Source organism: Melitaea cinxia, chromosome 7 (genome assembly GCF_905220565.1).
Source record: "Melitaea cinxia chromosome 7, ilMelCinx1.1, whole genome shotgun sequence".
Taxonomy (NCBI): domain Eukaryota; kingdom Metazoa; phylum Arthropoda; class Insecta; order Lepidoptera; family Nymphalidae; genus Melitaea; species Melitaea cinxia.
The window spans coordinates 1666469-1682891 of record NC_059400.1 but is presented as its reverse complement, the minus strand read 5'-3'; the positions used below and the strand labels follow the sequence as shown (position 1 = coordinate 1682891).

General features: G+C 32.6%; 1 protein-coding gene across 1 annotated transcript; it reads left to right on the top strand.

Moving 5' to 3' along the window:
- The first annotated feature begins 11075 nt into the window (after window positions 1-11075).
- On the top strand, window positions 11076-14996 carry LOC123655077. Its single transcript, XM_045590915.1, has 4 exons — window positions 11076-11108; window positions 12539-12639; window positions 13385-13932; window positions 14813-14996. The coding sequence occupies exons 1-4, from the start codon at window positions 11076-11078 to the stop codon at window positions 14827-14829; spliced, it is 699 nt and encodes a 232-aa protein (XP_045446871.1). The 3' UTR covers window positions 14830-14996.
- Window positions 14997-16423: the final 1427 nt, after the last annotated feature.

Below are 16423 nucleotides of genomic sequence, written 5' to 3'. Positions count from 1 at the left end.
TGGTTGTCCGTACAAGGGCCTTTAATAATACATTTTTGCACTCATTATTTAACTTTGACGCTTAAAATGAAAACTATACATATAAATAAAATTGAAGTGTCTGTCTGTGATTTCAAAATAACCGTGTCTTTTGAAGTACGTATACTTATTTACACATTACTATAACACAAATGAACGAATTTTAAAATTTTCGTCCGGCTATCTGTCTTTTTGTCCGGGCTAATCTTCGGAACGCCTAAACCGGTTTTTATGGGACTTTCATTAAAATATAGAGGAATATATAGAGTAACGTTTCCGATTTTATGTTAAATCGGGATTTATGGGGCGAAAACTGCCTAATTATCTAACGCCCAGATAGATATGAAATTAACAAACATATTCTATTTAATATGACAATTTTTGCAAGCAAATCGGTACTCTGAACTATTTGATTGCTTAAACGCGCTAGGAACTATTAATTTGATTAAAAACAAATTGTTTTTGTATTGGATAGCTAATTTACCAAAGAAGGCTATAGGTTAAAATTTTCTTCAATTTATGGCGGGTGCAACCGTAGCGCACAACTAGTCTTAAATACACGTTAACATTGAAAATAATTATTATAAATTGATAACTGACACTTAGATATAATACAAACTAAAATATAGACGAAATAATACAGATTGTGTAATTTTAAATTTAAAAAATAATTAAATAATTGTATTATATTTTTAATTTTGTACAAATAAGTATTTAATTGAGCATCGAAATAGCAATATTAACCTCCTTGACCCTGCGATACGATCATAACTAATAATCAGAGGGATGCAATCGCTTCCACGAAGGAACCCTGGTCAGTCAACCGACTGAGAATGTATCAATCATTCATTTCGCATCGAATGCGTCACTGCTTTGTGCACGCTTCGTATAATAAACATCCTGTAATGATATAAATACGTCCGACCCAAATATAATGGTGAATAATAGCGACAAAGATCATCTAATTTTTTTTGACTATTTACAAATCCGTACAAACTTGATTCTGGCATTTTTGTTTTCTTTTTTTTTAAATAATGTATCCTTTTTTAACTTTTGCTAATTATAAAATTTGTGCGAAATATGCGCGTACATACATTTCAGTAATTCGTTTTTATTTATACAGATAAAATTAAAAAAATAATATCGATAGTTATTATACAAATTAATCAATGAATAAAAATAATCCTACATTGAGACATATATCACTGGGCGTGAGCATGAGGCTCACGCCCAGTGATATATGTCACAGGCTGAATACGAGTTTAAAATAATAGATGAATAAATACATTTTATTTGAAAGGTATAAAATTACCAAAAGCCTCCAGCAAGTTACTTGATTTTGAAGAAGCCCGTAACCTTTAGACCAGGGGTTCCCAAACTTATTTTGCCTACTGCCCACTAAAAGAATAAATTATTTTATAGTGCCCCCTTTGAGCAATCTTTTAATGAATATTAGTTGATGTTTACAAGTTGTAGTCGAGAGTCCTTATAGATTAAATGCCAAACGGCCCCTAAGCCTCTACACAACGCCACCATTTTTTTTTTTTAGGTTTCTTACCGCCATTAGTACTGCAGCGCCCACAAGAGGACGTTATCGCCCACTTTGGGAAACACTGCCTTAGACAGATAACGCGAATAAATAGAGAAAAATGAACGCCTTAATAATAAGTCTACAAAGTTTTTTTCAACTCGCTTCAATGTCTCCAATCAAAAGTAAAATTCTTAAGTTTCTATTTAATATTCTTTTCAACTTAATGTTGAACGTTATAAATAAAATTTTATCTCAATGATTAGACCGTTAATGACATAAGGAGAGATAAGGTGCTGTCCTTTGAAAGCGAAGCGACGTTGTACAAAGCTTGGTAACTCTGATAATATGCAGCGACCGATACTTCAAGTGAAATAAATGCGACAACGTATGTCAACATAGGAATCAAAATAGAATTGTCCTGAACCTTGGTACACAGATAGTTGGAGATCAATAGGCTATATGTTGTCACGAAATTCCAAATGAATCGTGCACAATACATGTCACGCAACATTTTACAATTTTGGACCCCCGTCCTCCCTAGTTTCAATGAAGCCCTTAATAATTATTACGTTACAAAAACTAGACCCCGCGCTCATCAATATTTTTCTGATTTAAAATAGCATACAGATTAATAATTATTTTCTTTTAATCTTGATGCTTGTATAAAAAAATCTTTCTCTGTTCATGTCTCGTCACGGTAAGCCTTTACACTCTCCCCCCATTTTCAAACGTATTTTATAGACAACCCCCAAGAAATTGCGTTATGCAATTAGACGGACTGCGGACTAGCTAAATAGTATATGATAAATGTATATATATCTTTATATAAATCTTATTGTAATATCAGGTAAGTAGGGATCTTAAACCTTGCAATAATATGAAAAAGGTAAGAAATTGTCAATTAAAGGTAACAGTATGATTGACGCAAATGCGCCTATTTTGAACGACTAAAAGTTTATTTATGCACTAGTTGTGCCGCGCGATTTTATCTACGTTAATTTGATTAAACTAAAACCTAACATATTATAGCCTATAGCCTTAATTGGTAAATGAACTATCCAACACAATATAACTTTCAATTCGAACAATTACTTCCTAAAATTACGATATTATAGTATAGATTGAATTTTATTACACAACTGTACAAAATAAGATAGTGTAAAAGTTGGACTTAAAGCCTTACATCTTTGTCTACCAGACGACCTTTAAATTTGCAGGACACATTATTGTGGTAGATGTAAATAATAAAAGAAAATTTTAAGATAACTTTTAAATTAGGTGGATTGGATGTACAAATCACAACAAAGTAGGCTTAAGTTAGATCCTAATCTGTGGCGTTCATTTGAGTAATTAATATGTCAAATTATCTAAAGTGACGTTAAACGTCACTTATAAATACAGATAAATAACCTGCATTTACATTATATAGCCACGCCAACATTAAATGTCTAAATAGCTTATAATTGTTAAAATTTTATATAAAATGTTTTCTTACGCGTACAATTGCGCTAATTCTATTAGATAATGGTATGTGGTATGGTATTTATTAAAAAAAATATATTTACGAAACTCACCCGCAAACTCCATCAAGACAAATACCATTATCATCGCATCCCTTGCAGTTCTTCGGACAGGGCTTGTAGCAATCCTGACTTGTATCATTCTTGACATACCCATCATTACATGTACATGTGTTAGGAGCCGTACAAACCCCATTACGGCACCCAACACATGCAGGTTTACACACACCATCAATTTTAGTATAACCATTATGACACGTACAGTTATTTGGACTAACACACTCTCCATTTTCACAATTTTCACACTCAGGTTTGCATTGACCTAGTATGTTGATATATCCAGGAGAACAGGCGCATTTGTTGATAGCTATACAGATCCCGTTCACGCATGGGGGGTCGCATGTAGGGGCTACGCAGGTGTTGTTGTGTTTTGGGTCTAGGTATGCAGGGGGGTCGCAATGACATTCCTCTGGTGTGATACACCTTCCCCCATTGCAACCCATGCTGCAGTATGGCGAGCACATGTCTGAATCGCTGTCATAGTTCCAACCTTCACAGCAAACTAGCTCTTTCTTCGTTACTTTGTATGTCTGTAAATTTTTAATTATTATTATAAAACTTTGTAATGGTTATTATAAATTTATAGTCAATGTTTAATATTATTTATTGTTTGGTTAAATACAAAATAAAATATCCTTTTATAATAAATTTTAAGTTATAATTTAAAAATATTATTTTTCAGTTCCTATTTATTAAAATGTGTTTTGTATTTGAGGCGGATAAAGTAGGTACAAATAAAAGATTATAAAGATGTTAAAATGAAATCAATCATGATAAAAAATTAAGATCCATGCTCAACGAAAAAACAATTTGAACTCTCCGCAAATATTTGCATTTGTTAATACAAATTACTCAATCATCGCTTTTTAACCGTAATCAACCGACTTCAAGAAAAGGAGGTTTCAATTCGACTGTATTTTATTATGTTACCTCAGAACTTTTGATTGGTCCACCGATTTCGATAATTATTTTAATGGAAAGGTTGTAAGTGTCATGGAACCACCCACTTAAATTTAATCGATATCTGATGAGAGTTTTTTGAGTTATGGTTAGTTAATGCGTATTCTACTATTTTTTTACTACCTACGTTATATTACTTGTTGATTTTAAGCCGGTTTTTACTATTGTGTCTATTGCTCGACTACTTCATAATGTAAGTTACTGGGAAAGATCGGATGTCAATAGTGTAGTTAAGTGTTATTAGCAACTAGCTGTGCTCCGCGGTTTCACTTGCGTTATTTTAAGGAAATACCTACTAAAGTATTATAATATGGCCTATAGCCTTGCTCGGTAAATGTACTATTCAAAACAAAAATAATTTTCGAAATCGAACCAGTAGATCATAAAATTAGCGCGTTTAAACAAACCAACTATTCAACTTTATATTACTAGGATACATTGTTACTATTTGTGAAAACTTGTAATTGGCCGTAACTAATCATTGTTTTTTTTTTAATATTTGTAATTTAGCTCTAAGTTTTCGAAATTTGAAAATATAATTGTGTTTGCAAGCAAACGAAAAAAACCGACTTCAATTATATCAACAAGTAATACAATGTAGGTAGATGAAAAATTAGTCATGTAAATTCGCATTATCAAAGATTACTTCAAAAGTTGTAATCAGATCTCGATGAAATTTAAATGTAACCACATGATAAACATCGGCCTTCGATCACATTAAAAATTAATAAAATCGGTACACCCAGTAAAAAGTTATGCGGATTTTCGAGTTTCCCTCGATTTCTCTGAGATCCCATCATCAGATCCTGGTTTCCTACCACCTACCACACCAGGAATATCTACTTTTCAACAAAAAAAGAATTATCAAAATCGGTTCATAAACGACGAAGTTATCCCCGAACATACATAATATATATATATATATATATATATATATATATATATATATATATATATATATATATACGGTTGAATTGAGTAACCTCCCCCTTTTTTGAAGTCGGTTAAAAATAAATAAATAAAATAGTACTTGAATAACGGTATAAATGATATTAAATAAATCAAAATTAATAAATATAACGTACCTCTGCTTTAGTCTTAGTAGCGACGCATCTCCTATTACCGCACACCTTTTTTAATCTTACACTGTAATTTTTTCTTCTCGTTTTCTGGATACTGAAAATGAGATTACGTAATTTTATGAATATCAAATTGTAATTTCAATAAATATATATGTAGATAAATACACTGATATACAAATAATCAGAGTAACAAATGAAAACAAAGATGTACAAGAGCGATCTTATCGATGATGAGCGAGGTAGGATTTTCTCCTGTGTTGGGAGTCCGGAGACACACAACACACAAGCACAAATGCCCAGACCACGGCAAATATCTGTGTGGCAAATACAAATGTTAGCTACGCGTAACAGCCAGTGTCGTGAGATATATGCGATAAGTCGTGTCAATAATGCTCGTAATATTTTTCCCGTCGAATCGCACCACCGATTCTCTGACCACTAAGTGCACCAGCCCCCTCTTTTACCAGTCAAGTCTTTAAAATTTCTAAATAAACTATTTTTAAATAATCACCCAACAACATTTTTTATTAAAGTACCCTCGTATCTAGATCCTAACTTATTGAAAATTAGGCAATTGGTCGATTTCAGTAAGATGATGATGTGTGTGTTAATTTAAACTTCAATTGATTTATTCATTACATTCTGAAATAATCATACGAGTATACGTAAAATAAGCAATATGAATATATTGCTACGGGGACCTTATATGAAAATAAGCATATTAATATATATATACGTAAGTAGGCATTTATGTATATGTGTGATTATCACATACTATTCAACCTATCCCACACACATATAATGCTAGATCTCTGCCCAAATTTCGCCTGGGAGAAGTCACCGTATCCGTAACAAGTTTGCTTATTTCAACTAATGCAACTTAATTATTTAATTTTAAATTGGTGTTCCAAAAAATAATAATAATAAGTTGTAAACCGGAAGCAGTCTGAACATAACACTGTTTATAAAAACCTCTATCTAAGCTTTTAAACTTGTCGTGTTTTGTTGATTGTCATTTTAAAAATCCCGATATATCGCGGACATCAGACGCTATAATCACAAACGACTGATCGACTGAAACATCGGTATTTTTAAAATAACAATGATGGTTAAGTCCTGTATAGATAAAAGTACTAAAAGCTTCCTTATATTTGTATGATTTGATCTTACAAAACTAACAATCGCTTGCTTTAATACAAAATTAACCTGGAACTGACAGTTTTACGTAATCTCCGAGTTAATTTACGGGGAGGTCTATAACAATATATATTTATAAATAAATAAATAAATAAATAAATAATGTATAACCCAACTAAAAACCTAGTGTTAATGGGAGTTTCGAACCTCTGAACTAGAACTATTGTTATTATTGAATGTATTATAAACTATTAAAACATAATTAGCATATTAATTAATTAACTGCAACTTAATTAAGACACCATTCAACTTTTCTCTAATCTCAGCAAACAAATATAATAAAAAAATTAAAAAGAAAATAAAAAAAATTAAATTTGAATTTTACTTATAAGCCGAAAAACGTTTTTTTATATACTAATAATATAGCAAACAAGCGTTCGGTCCATTTGATGGTAGGCGGATACTGAAGTCTATGGCCTGCAACACTAGGAGCATCCGACCCTACCGACGTTACCCTGTCTTATGAAATGCCAACGATATACGGGATGCGATATTCACTTTATTAAGTGAAATATATTTTATAGTCTAACGCCGAGTTGCACGAAACAAAATTAAAATTTAAGTAGAGATTAAACTAATTTAATCACAAGATTTCATACAATTCTTGCGATTAAATTAGTTTAATCACTACTTAAATTTTAATTTCTTTTCGTGCAACTCGGCGTAAGCTACCAAACATATAAACAAAATTGCATAGAAACGAGATTTAAAAAATATATATTTCACAACATCCACGGGCTCTCGTATTGTCGGCGTCCGTTTTTTTCACAATAGTTTAACTTCAGACTAACAGTTCTAAAACCATCTATAATTTCTAGAATGTTATTAAACAAGATGTTTTGTATATTTTGATTTATGATACGAGTACGCAAAAATTCACTTAAGACTCAACCAAATTCTCCTGAAGCGGCGTAAATTTATATTTATATTATTATATCAGTGGAAAAGATATCAATTTTTTGTTCTAATATTCTGTATATTATGTATTCTATGAATTAATTTTGTATGTTGATTATAATTAATTAAATAATCTTATAAAGAAGTAAATGAAAGTAAAAAATATTGAAAATAAACAAAAAAAAATACGTTCTGAAACTAAATATCCTGAAATAATGTTACGAATTCCAATAAATTCTAAGTGTAATTGAAATTATAAGACATTTTTATGATCTAAATACGGCACAGGCCCTAAGAAAGACATATTATAAAAAGTTTTTCGTCAGACAAAGAAAATGTAGAAGGTTACGCTAAATAATACTGCAAAATTGGGTTTCTATAAAGACGTTTCTTTATTGAATTTGAAGCCTATAAGTTACAGAGAATACTGTAAGAATACTCCAGACGTTTTAACAACAGATAAATATTGTTAGGGAGCGAAGTTTTGTTACGTTTAAAAGTATACTATTTTCAAATAATTTGTTTTTAGTCAAGTATTTAATTCACAATTTTCAAGAGCCACAGATAATCCAGCAGAAATACATATAAATAGATGATATTTACCTCCTTAGTACGACGCAGACGCCTGGATCGCCAGGAGCCATCGAACCGTCAACAAATATAACGACTTCACTACACAAGATGAATAAACACAAAAATATAATACGCATTTTTAAAATTGTACACAATATTCGACTTGAATTAATCTCGAGTTTATAGTTCGTTTCGTTCGATTTTTAATTTCAATAATTTTTGTTTTTTTTTAATTTTTAAACGTATTTTTTTAATTTTCAATGGTGAGCACCACCATTTCTGGACGAGGTTCGAAAACAATACGAACAATCGCTGCAATTCAAAAGCTCTACGCATCCTTTAATTATTTAATCAAATTCAAAACATGCTCTAACCGATTGAGATAGAATTTAAATTTAAATGAAATATATAACAATACTATCTATAAATATGCTTATCATAGAATTTCACTGACAATGATGAAGTCCTTATAACATTATTTTTTAAAGTTGATAAATTCTCTCCATTTATGACACTCTGTTTTACATTGTTATTACGTTATAAAACTATTTTTACGTTAATGTATGCATACAATAGTTCCGAACGATTGCGCCAAATTGGCAAAAAAATAATTTTCCATTGTGTTAATTATTATCGGGTAAGGTTGAACTGAGGTAGGGCAGGAAATTTCCTACTCAGCAAATAGAGCAGCCCGACTGGGTTAGTATCTTGATGATCACAGCTACTGGTACTGGTGTACTGTGTGGCTACGGTACTAAAGAATCTAGCCACCCCCTCTCTTACCGTGGGTGTCGTAAGAGGCGACTAAAGGATAACACAGTTCCGCTACTACCTTGGAACTTAAAAAGCCGACCGGTGGCGGGATAACCATCAAACTGCTGGCTTTGAAATACACGGGTCGAAGACCGGCAGCAGTGTCTTTGGTGCGACAAAGCCAGCCCTGCGGTCATCAACCCGCCTGCCCAGCGTGGTGACTATGGGCAAAACACATGAGTTCACGTTATTTTTGGCGTAAACTTGTGGAGGCCTATGTCCAGCAGTGGACTGTATAGGCTGTAATGATGATCACAGCTAAATAGTACTTCACCTTACAGGTTACAGGTCACCTAACACGAGCTCTCTGTTGGGCGAAATTGGGGATAGGGTCAGCAAAACGCTTGCAAAACTTCTGGTGTTGCAGACATATTTAAGCTACGGTAATCGCTTACCATAAGGTGAGCCATACGCTTGTTTGTCGACCTATTTATATAAAAAAATATATGTAATGAAAAAAACAATCAGTTCCAAAAAAAACAATAAAAACAATAAGTTTCAATTTTTCTGGAAAAAAGCTAGTTTAAACAACATCTTTATTCTCAAACCTTCGACTTACGCTATCCTTCTTTATCGCCATTATAAAACTAAAAACTTAATATTTGTCAGTTTAGCTCAAATTAAGTATTGAGCGTTGGCGCAACGGTCAGAGCACTGGTTGGTAGCTGTTGGCCTGGCGGTTGCTGGTTCGGTCCCTACACATGACAAACATTTGTATTGACCATACAAATGTTTGCCGTGGTCTGGGTGTTTGTACAGTCCTTGTGGGTCTCCCCACTATGCCTCGGAGAGCACGTGAAGCCGTCGGTCCCGGTTGTTATCATGTACAGCTGAAAGCGATCGTTACTCATAGTAGGGAATATATCCGACAACCTGCATTGGAGTAGCGTGGTGGATTAAACTCTTATCCTTCTCCTACATAGGGAAAGATGCCTATGCCCAACTGTAGGATATTACAGGCTGAAGTGAAGCGACTTCCGACTCGATAATCACAGCTTGATTCTAGATAGCCTGTTGCATATTTTAGTGTCTATATATACCGAGTAATATAAAGTGTACTATTTGAAAAATTTAATTTATAGTTAAATAGATAAATACGTTGTACATGCACACAGCCAACTCATATAACTTCATTTATACATAGGAATCCATTAAGGTAATAAATAAGTAAACAAAAATTCATATGACTACATTTATACATAAGAATCCATTAAGGTAAATACATAAATAAACAAATATTATATATTACGTCAAGGCTCAAGTCGGGAATCGAGTCTTTTGGAAAAAAAGAGTCGCCGAAACGTTCGCTAATTGTAAATAGTAATAGGATTTTAGTGTAGTTTGAAAACATATCGTATCTTTTCATGAACTTTTAAATTCAATATTCTTGTCAAACCCTCGTCAAACTAATCCCGATTTCCTGTTCAAAAACCATAAATAAAATACATTGTAAAAGACATCCATAAGCTCAAACGTTCATCTGTCAATCAACGAACATACGAACAGACGGACATTGTTTTCTATACTTCATTTACAAAAAGTTTCGTCAATTTTAAGATCAATGTTCATCATTGTTGCGTAAGTAGTTGCGGATGTCACATGTGTGTTTTAAAAAGTAGTAACTCGTAAAAAGTGTAGGTACACAATTTTTTTCTTTAAAGTAGTTGCAAATAAGGATTAAAATTGTTTGAGCTCAATTTAAAATAATTATAATGTTTATTTTGTCATAGTAATCACATTAACAGGTCGCTTCTTCTTTCATATATTTTATGTATGTTTTTACATACTATTAAAAGATGGAGTTGACAAAGCTCTCTTAGAGTTTATCACCGTACATTTTTCTAAACAGCAACGCTAGTTATTCGCTATCAAAGCATTTCAATTAATTCTCGTATCTGCGGTTGTCTGAAATCTGCTTATTTTCCTGTTAATTTCGTTTAAATTAACTGTCAGGTTAGGTTGGTTACTGTTAACTTAGTTAATTTTGTTATTACAATTTATAATTAGTAGTAAATACAATTTATAGATAAGGCAGTAGATATATATTTTCCTTGTTCACGAATAATTCGAAAATCACGAGTTAATAATAAAGTTTTTTGTGGATCTGACAGATTTGAAAGATTTTTCTCTTACATGGACGTAATTATTACACGGTAAAATTAATATTTAAAAAAAAATCATACTATCAATTAACCTAAAAATAAGGTACTATTTGTTAATTTTAAATAATCGTTCGAACTGAGATAAATTAATTTGTTGCTATTATTAAACTCATACGCCTCTATGAGGAAAATTTTCAAAAACTTATTATTCGTAGCCTGTTTAATTGAGTCAGCGCTTGTGCACATTGCTTTTGTTTATTAATAATTATTAAAATAATTATTATAATAGTTATAAATAGTTTATTGGTAATTACAAAATAAAATGCTTTTCCAAATTATCTGTGCATTTTTCTTGGTAAGTGGCATTAATTACTAGTATTTATAAGTCACGATTGCTAGCTTACACTAATTTTAGTAAAAGATTACTTACACAGAATGTATTTCATTGGGACCTTTTTGTCGAGACAAAGGACGTGTACTTTTTTATAAAGAACTATAAATTTGAGGTTATTTTTCTTGAAGACTTTACCCAAGGTCCCTTAAGTCAGGCTTGAGGTTTCAAACTTAACAAATAATAAAACATGATATAGAAAGCTTATGACGTCAAGCTTTTACGCTGGAGGTTCAAAGTATTTACAACAAAATAAAGCTCTTATTGAACAACCCTATCCCAGGAATAACCGATATGTTTAAAAATATTATATCTAGAAATATATTTTGATTTTATTTAATTATTCTCAGTGAAATGTACATATAAAGAAAATCTTAAACAATCTTAAATAATGTTTCAAATTGTGGTTTAATTGTACGTAATATCGGGATGAATTTAAATAATAACAATATAAATATAAAGTATATTACACAATGTTCGACTCCTTACCACGTCTCTTCAAATGGGACGTTCTTTAGTGATATAGTGTATTATGAATCACGTTCAACGTGAAAAAAAACCAACCCCTTTTTGAAATTTTATTTTGTCTTAATATACTAACTACTCTGGCAACATACTTATGAATAAACGTCCAATATTATTTTTCTCAACCCTTAAAAACTTCGATTAAATGAAATATAATGAATATACCTAATACTAACTGCCGCATACAAAGAACCGCATATAGAAAAGAAACCGCATATGGAAAAGAATTATTTTTCTCGTTGAATGTTTTTCATTGTAAATTATAGCCATGCTTACTCGCTCACAAAAGGTATTATGCGGAACGAGTCTATCAAAGTAGCTCGTCTATTTAAATGAAGTCAAATTTAAAAATGGTCTAGGATTTTTTTCCAGAGAAACCTGATCTATTACACCTACAGAACTCCCCATTTGAAGGAACGCAATTTGGAGTCGAACACCTTATATATACTAAAATTAAATAGGTTAAACATTAAATGGTTGCTTAAAATGGTAAATAAGTAAAACTAAATACTACAATCGTTTATAATACGAACATTTTAGCCTAATTCAAAAAAAAGGAGAAAGTTCTCAATTAGACTCTATTCTTTTATGCCTATGTGTTTTCCTCATCACTTTTTTTTTATTCGAAACCTTGTGCTTGTCATGTGGTCTCAATGTGTGTCTCAATGAGTGGTTTAAATTCGATCGAGATCAGTCAGTCTGAGAAAATGTCTTGTCACATTTTCACAAGTCTTATCACATTATTTTACGACAAATGGAAAAAGTGTGACGATAAAAGTCTAATAATGCAAGACATTTCTTACTCACAAGGTTGTAATAATACAAAATTACCTTATAACCTTTAAAACTTTATATGATCTATCTTACAGAAACTCATAATAAATTCAGGAAAAGTATCAAGTTCCGAACAATGCACCCAGTTTTCAATACAGTTCTACGAAATAACAAACCTCGACAAAATTGATCAGTTGTAAGTATTATTACTGTAAAGGAAGAGAGTGACTTCATGTCATTACATACATTTATCGTTAACTCGAGGACTTACAATAAAATACTGAGGACACTCCAAGCCAAACTTATATTGCAAATGTATCAGCTGATTGTAATTATAATTACTTAGTAGTGCTATATAAAATCAATTTTTATTTTAATAAAATAAAATAGAATTTTAACATTAATTTAATTTATATTTCTATATCAATTTTATTTTATCGAAATAAAATTGCTAAGTTGGCGTTAAACCGGTTAGAGGGTAGTCGAAAAAAAATTCTAAACCAATCCAATGTTGATTTTATATTTGAATCTGTTTGGTTTCTTAGTGACCGATTAAGTAGGGTGTCAAAGATATTTTATTATGATCTTCCTCCATATTGTGAATTTTACCATAGCATTATGCCTAATGACTTGACAAAACTGTAACTAATTCGTGTATTTACATTGGCGATATCTGAGAAAACAAGTATGAAAACAACTTATTTTTGGCAACATATGCGTGCTTCTCTTAATAACCCGCTTAGTCTCGAACCGCCAAAATCGTGTCATAGTGTGTGGTTAAAGCCGCAAGCCAAAAATCAATATTTATATAATTAACTTCACAAGTGTGACTGAATAGAATTAAATTTTGTACCTTAAAGCGGTATCGATAAAATTATATTGATATTCTAATTTCATGTCATACTGTATAGTGTTATTATTAACCAATATTATCTTTACAGCAAACGTGGTAGTTTCGGAATACTAAACAATCTAACGAAGCAATGCAGAAGTATAAATGTAGCTATCGAGATAGATTTATATCGAGAAGAAAAAAAATCAAAACTTTACAAAAAACTTTATGGAGACGATTTACATAAACTCACAGTGATTTACCCTCTCGATGATAACGTAACCGAAGAAATAGTGTTACCTCCAGAATGTCCTATTTCTGAAACTAAAGAGCCCAAAAAATTTGATCCCATCTACGCATATTTACCAATAAATTCAAGGGATCCCTACGATACCGAAAATACGTTTGATACTGAACCGAGAATATATTACACAGATCACACAACTGAAGATATGTTAGAATCAACAGTGGGACCCGAAACTACAGAGATGAATAACTATAGCTATATTGCTAATCCTAGTTTGTTAACAAACAAGAAAAACGACTATAAAGTTACAATAATCGTTTTGTCTACTTTAGCTGGCGTTGCGTCTGTTTCAGTCCTATCGTACTTCGCGTATCATGGTATAAAAACCATATTACAATCAGGAACTTTTCGTAAGTTTAACTTTTAAGCATCTTTATAACAAAAATTGAGGAATTTGCTTTTTATACAAGGATGGCAAGGAAACGTACGATCCGCCGTTAAGCAAAACTAGGAACGTAGGGTCTATCCTACCTTCGCTGTTACTACCGTGCATCCCCAGAAGCTCTGCTTACCTTACTCAACATAGAATCACAACACTACTTGGCGATTGGCGAACAAGCTTAAGGACTACCTGATGGTAAGCGGTTACCGTAGACTATAACCGACTAGTGCCGACACCGACCATTCACTTCTTTACTCATTCACTTCAGTATTCGCAGTCCACTGCTGGACATAGGCCTCCACAAATTCACGCCGAAAATGGCGTGAACTCATGTGTGTTGCCCATAGTCACCTCGCTGGGCAGGCAGGATGGGAACCGCAGGGCTGGCTCTGTCGCACCGAAGACGCTGCTGCCCGTCTTAGGCCTGTATATTTCAAAGCCAGCAAGTTGGATAGTTGTCCCGCCATCGGTCGGCTTTTTAAGTTCCAAGGTTGTATTGAAACTGTGTTATCCCTTAGTCGCCTCTTACAATACCCACGGGAAGAGAGGGGGTATATTCTTTATTGCCGTAACCAAACACCAGTTTTTACTCTTTAATAACCATAAATATCAAAGGGAGAAACACATTTGCTACAAAGTATATAATAATAAGATTGTTCCTTTGAATTTACATTTACTCCACAATCTCCTCACGATTCCACTCTCGAAGTTAAACACCGACAAACACGTCACTTAGGAAAAATCTTATGTTGCCAAATCAAATAAAAACGCCCTTTATCAAAGTATTTTGTGTTCCAAAAGGACACTCAATGTATGAAATTTTAATGTATGTAAACAATATTTTTCAGGTTTTCCCGATGCATAAAACTGACAACTATACAAGATGGAAGATATCACTTTTTAAATAAGGGATACCGCAACGGCTTCTTAATTTAGTTTAATAAAAAAAACTCTATAATGTGTTTTCTTGCTTAGCCCTACTATTTCAAGTAATGTTTTGTAAGTCAATTATAGTTTTGATTTTAAATACTAGTAGTAGTCAAACATATAACATAATAGCGGCCCGCCCCGGCTTCGTACGGTTTCAAAAACTATCAGTGTTCCTCTATCATATTATGCATGTATTCCTTGCTCTTCAATCACTCTATCTATTCGCATCAAAATCCGTTGCGTATTTTTAAAGATTTAAGCATACATAGGGACAGAGAAAGCGACTTTGTTTTATACTATGTAGTGATTATGGGAAGGCAAGTATTAATTATACCAATAATATTAAAAATATTAGGTTTAACAGCTCCAACACTGGTGTAGTGGTGCGAGTCTGCCTAAAACACCGACGGTTTGACGGTTCGATTCCCGCTCGGGATGGATATTTGTATTAGTAAAAATATTTCTTTCCGGTTTGGATGTCTGTCCTTGTGGGTCTCCCCACCGTGCCTCGGACAGCACGTTAAGCAGTCGGTTTCGGTTGTTATCACTGTCCTGATACCTGATAGCGCTCGCTACTAATAGTAGGGAACATATCCGCCAATCCGTAGTGGAGCAGCGTGATGGATTAAGCTGCAATTCTTCTCCTTCATGGAGAAAGAGGCCTATACCAAACAGTCATGTAACAGATTGAATGCGAATTCCTACACTCTAGATACGAAAAGTTTCAACCCGGTTATATAGATATATTTACATTAATAATATATGAAAATATACGCAGTTAGTTTCTTGATATATATCATACTTTTAAGAATCAAGGAATCTTCGAGAATCAGATTTCAGATAAGCAGAAATGAGTAACGTAAGATAATTATCATTTTTCCAATTCCGTTTAGGCTCGTTCCCTTTTAATATATTTCGCTGATATCCAGCAGTTATACCGGTAATTTAGTTAGTAGGACTAAAACCAAATAATCTTTTCACCATCGATGTCTTTTTGGCGCATGCTCCAAAAAAGGGACCATTTAAATTGACCCCTGATATAAGAACTTTGCTCGTGTCCTTCGTCGAAAAAGAAACCTCTGGTAGGTACGGGGGTGGTCAAGTTAGTCTGGTGATGTGCAACTTCAGACAGGTTGATGTTCGACAATCGTCGGCTATCGTCGGCGACTCTCGTAACAAGAGCCTTCGTAGTTTTGTCAATGGGACGTATTTGGAAGGAGGTAATATTTACATTTTCAGATTTTATTGTAAATATACAAACGTACTAATAACTAAACACTTGTACTATAATTATGTGTTCATACAAAAGTGAGTCTTCAAATACTTTTAAACCTTTTTTGTCTAAAAATATTGTAATTAATTTAAGGTAACAAAGCTTCCCTATAATATAGTTCTGACTAGTTATTATTGAGGTTTGAACACTAAAGTTCATTGGCAAAAGAAGCTCTTTCTTATAGAATGTACTGCAATGTATTGTACCTAAAATATACACATTTTTACCGTATTCCTTTTACTGATAGCTATAAAAA

Bases quoted from the DNA above. Each gene is read 5' to 3' on its own strand.
- LOC123655077 (XM_045590915.1), top strand. From the start codon at position 11,076: ATGCTTTTCCAAATTATCTGTGCATTTTTCTTG. The intron at 11,109-12,538 runs GTAAGTGGCATT...TCTATCTTACAG, and splicing joins TTATCTGTGCATTTTTCTTG to AAACTCATAATAAATTCAGG. The intron at 12,640-13,384 runs GTAAGTATTATT...TTATCTTTACAG, and splicing joins CTCGACAAAATTGATCAGTT to CAAACGTGGTAGTTTCGGAA.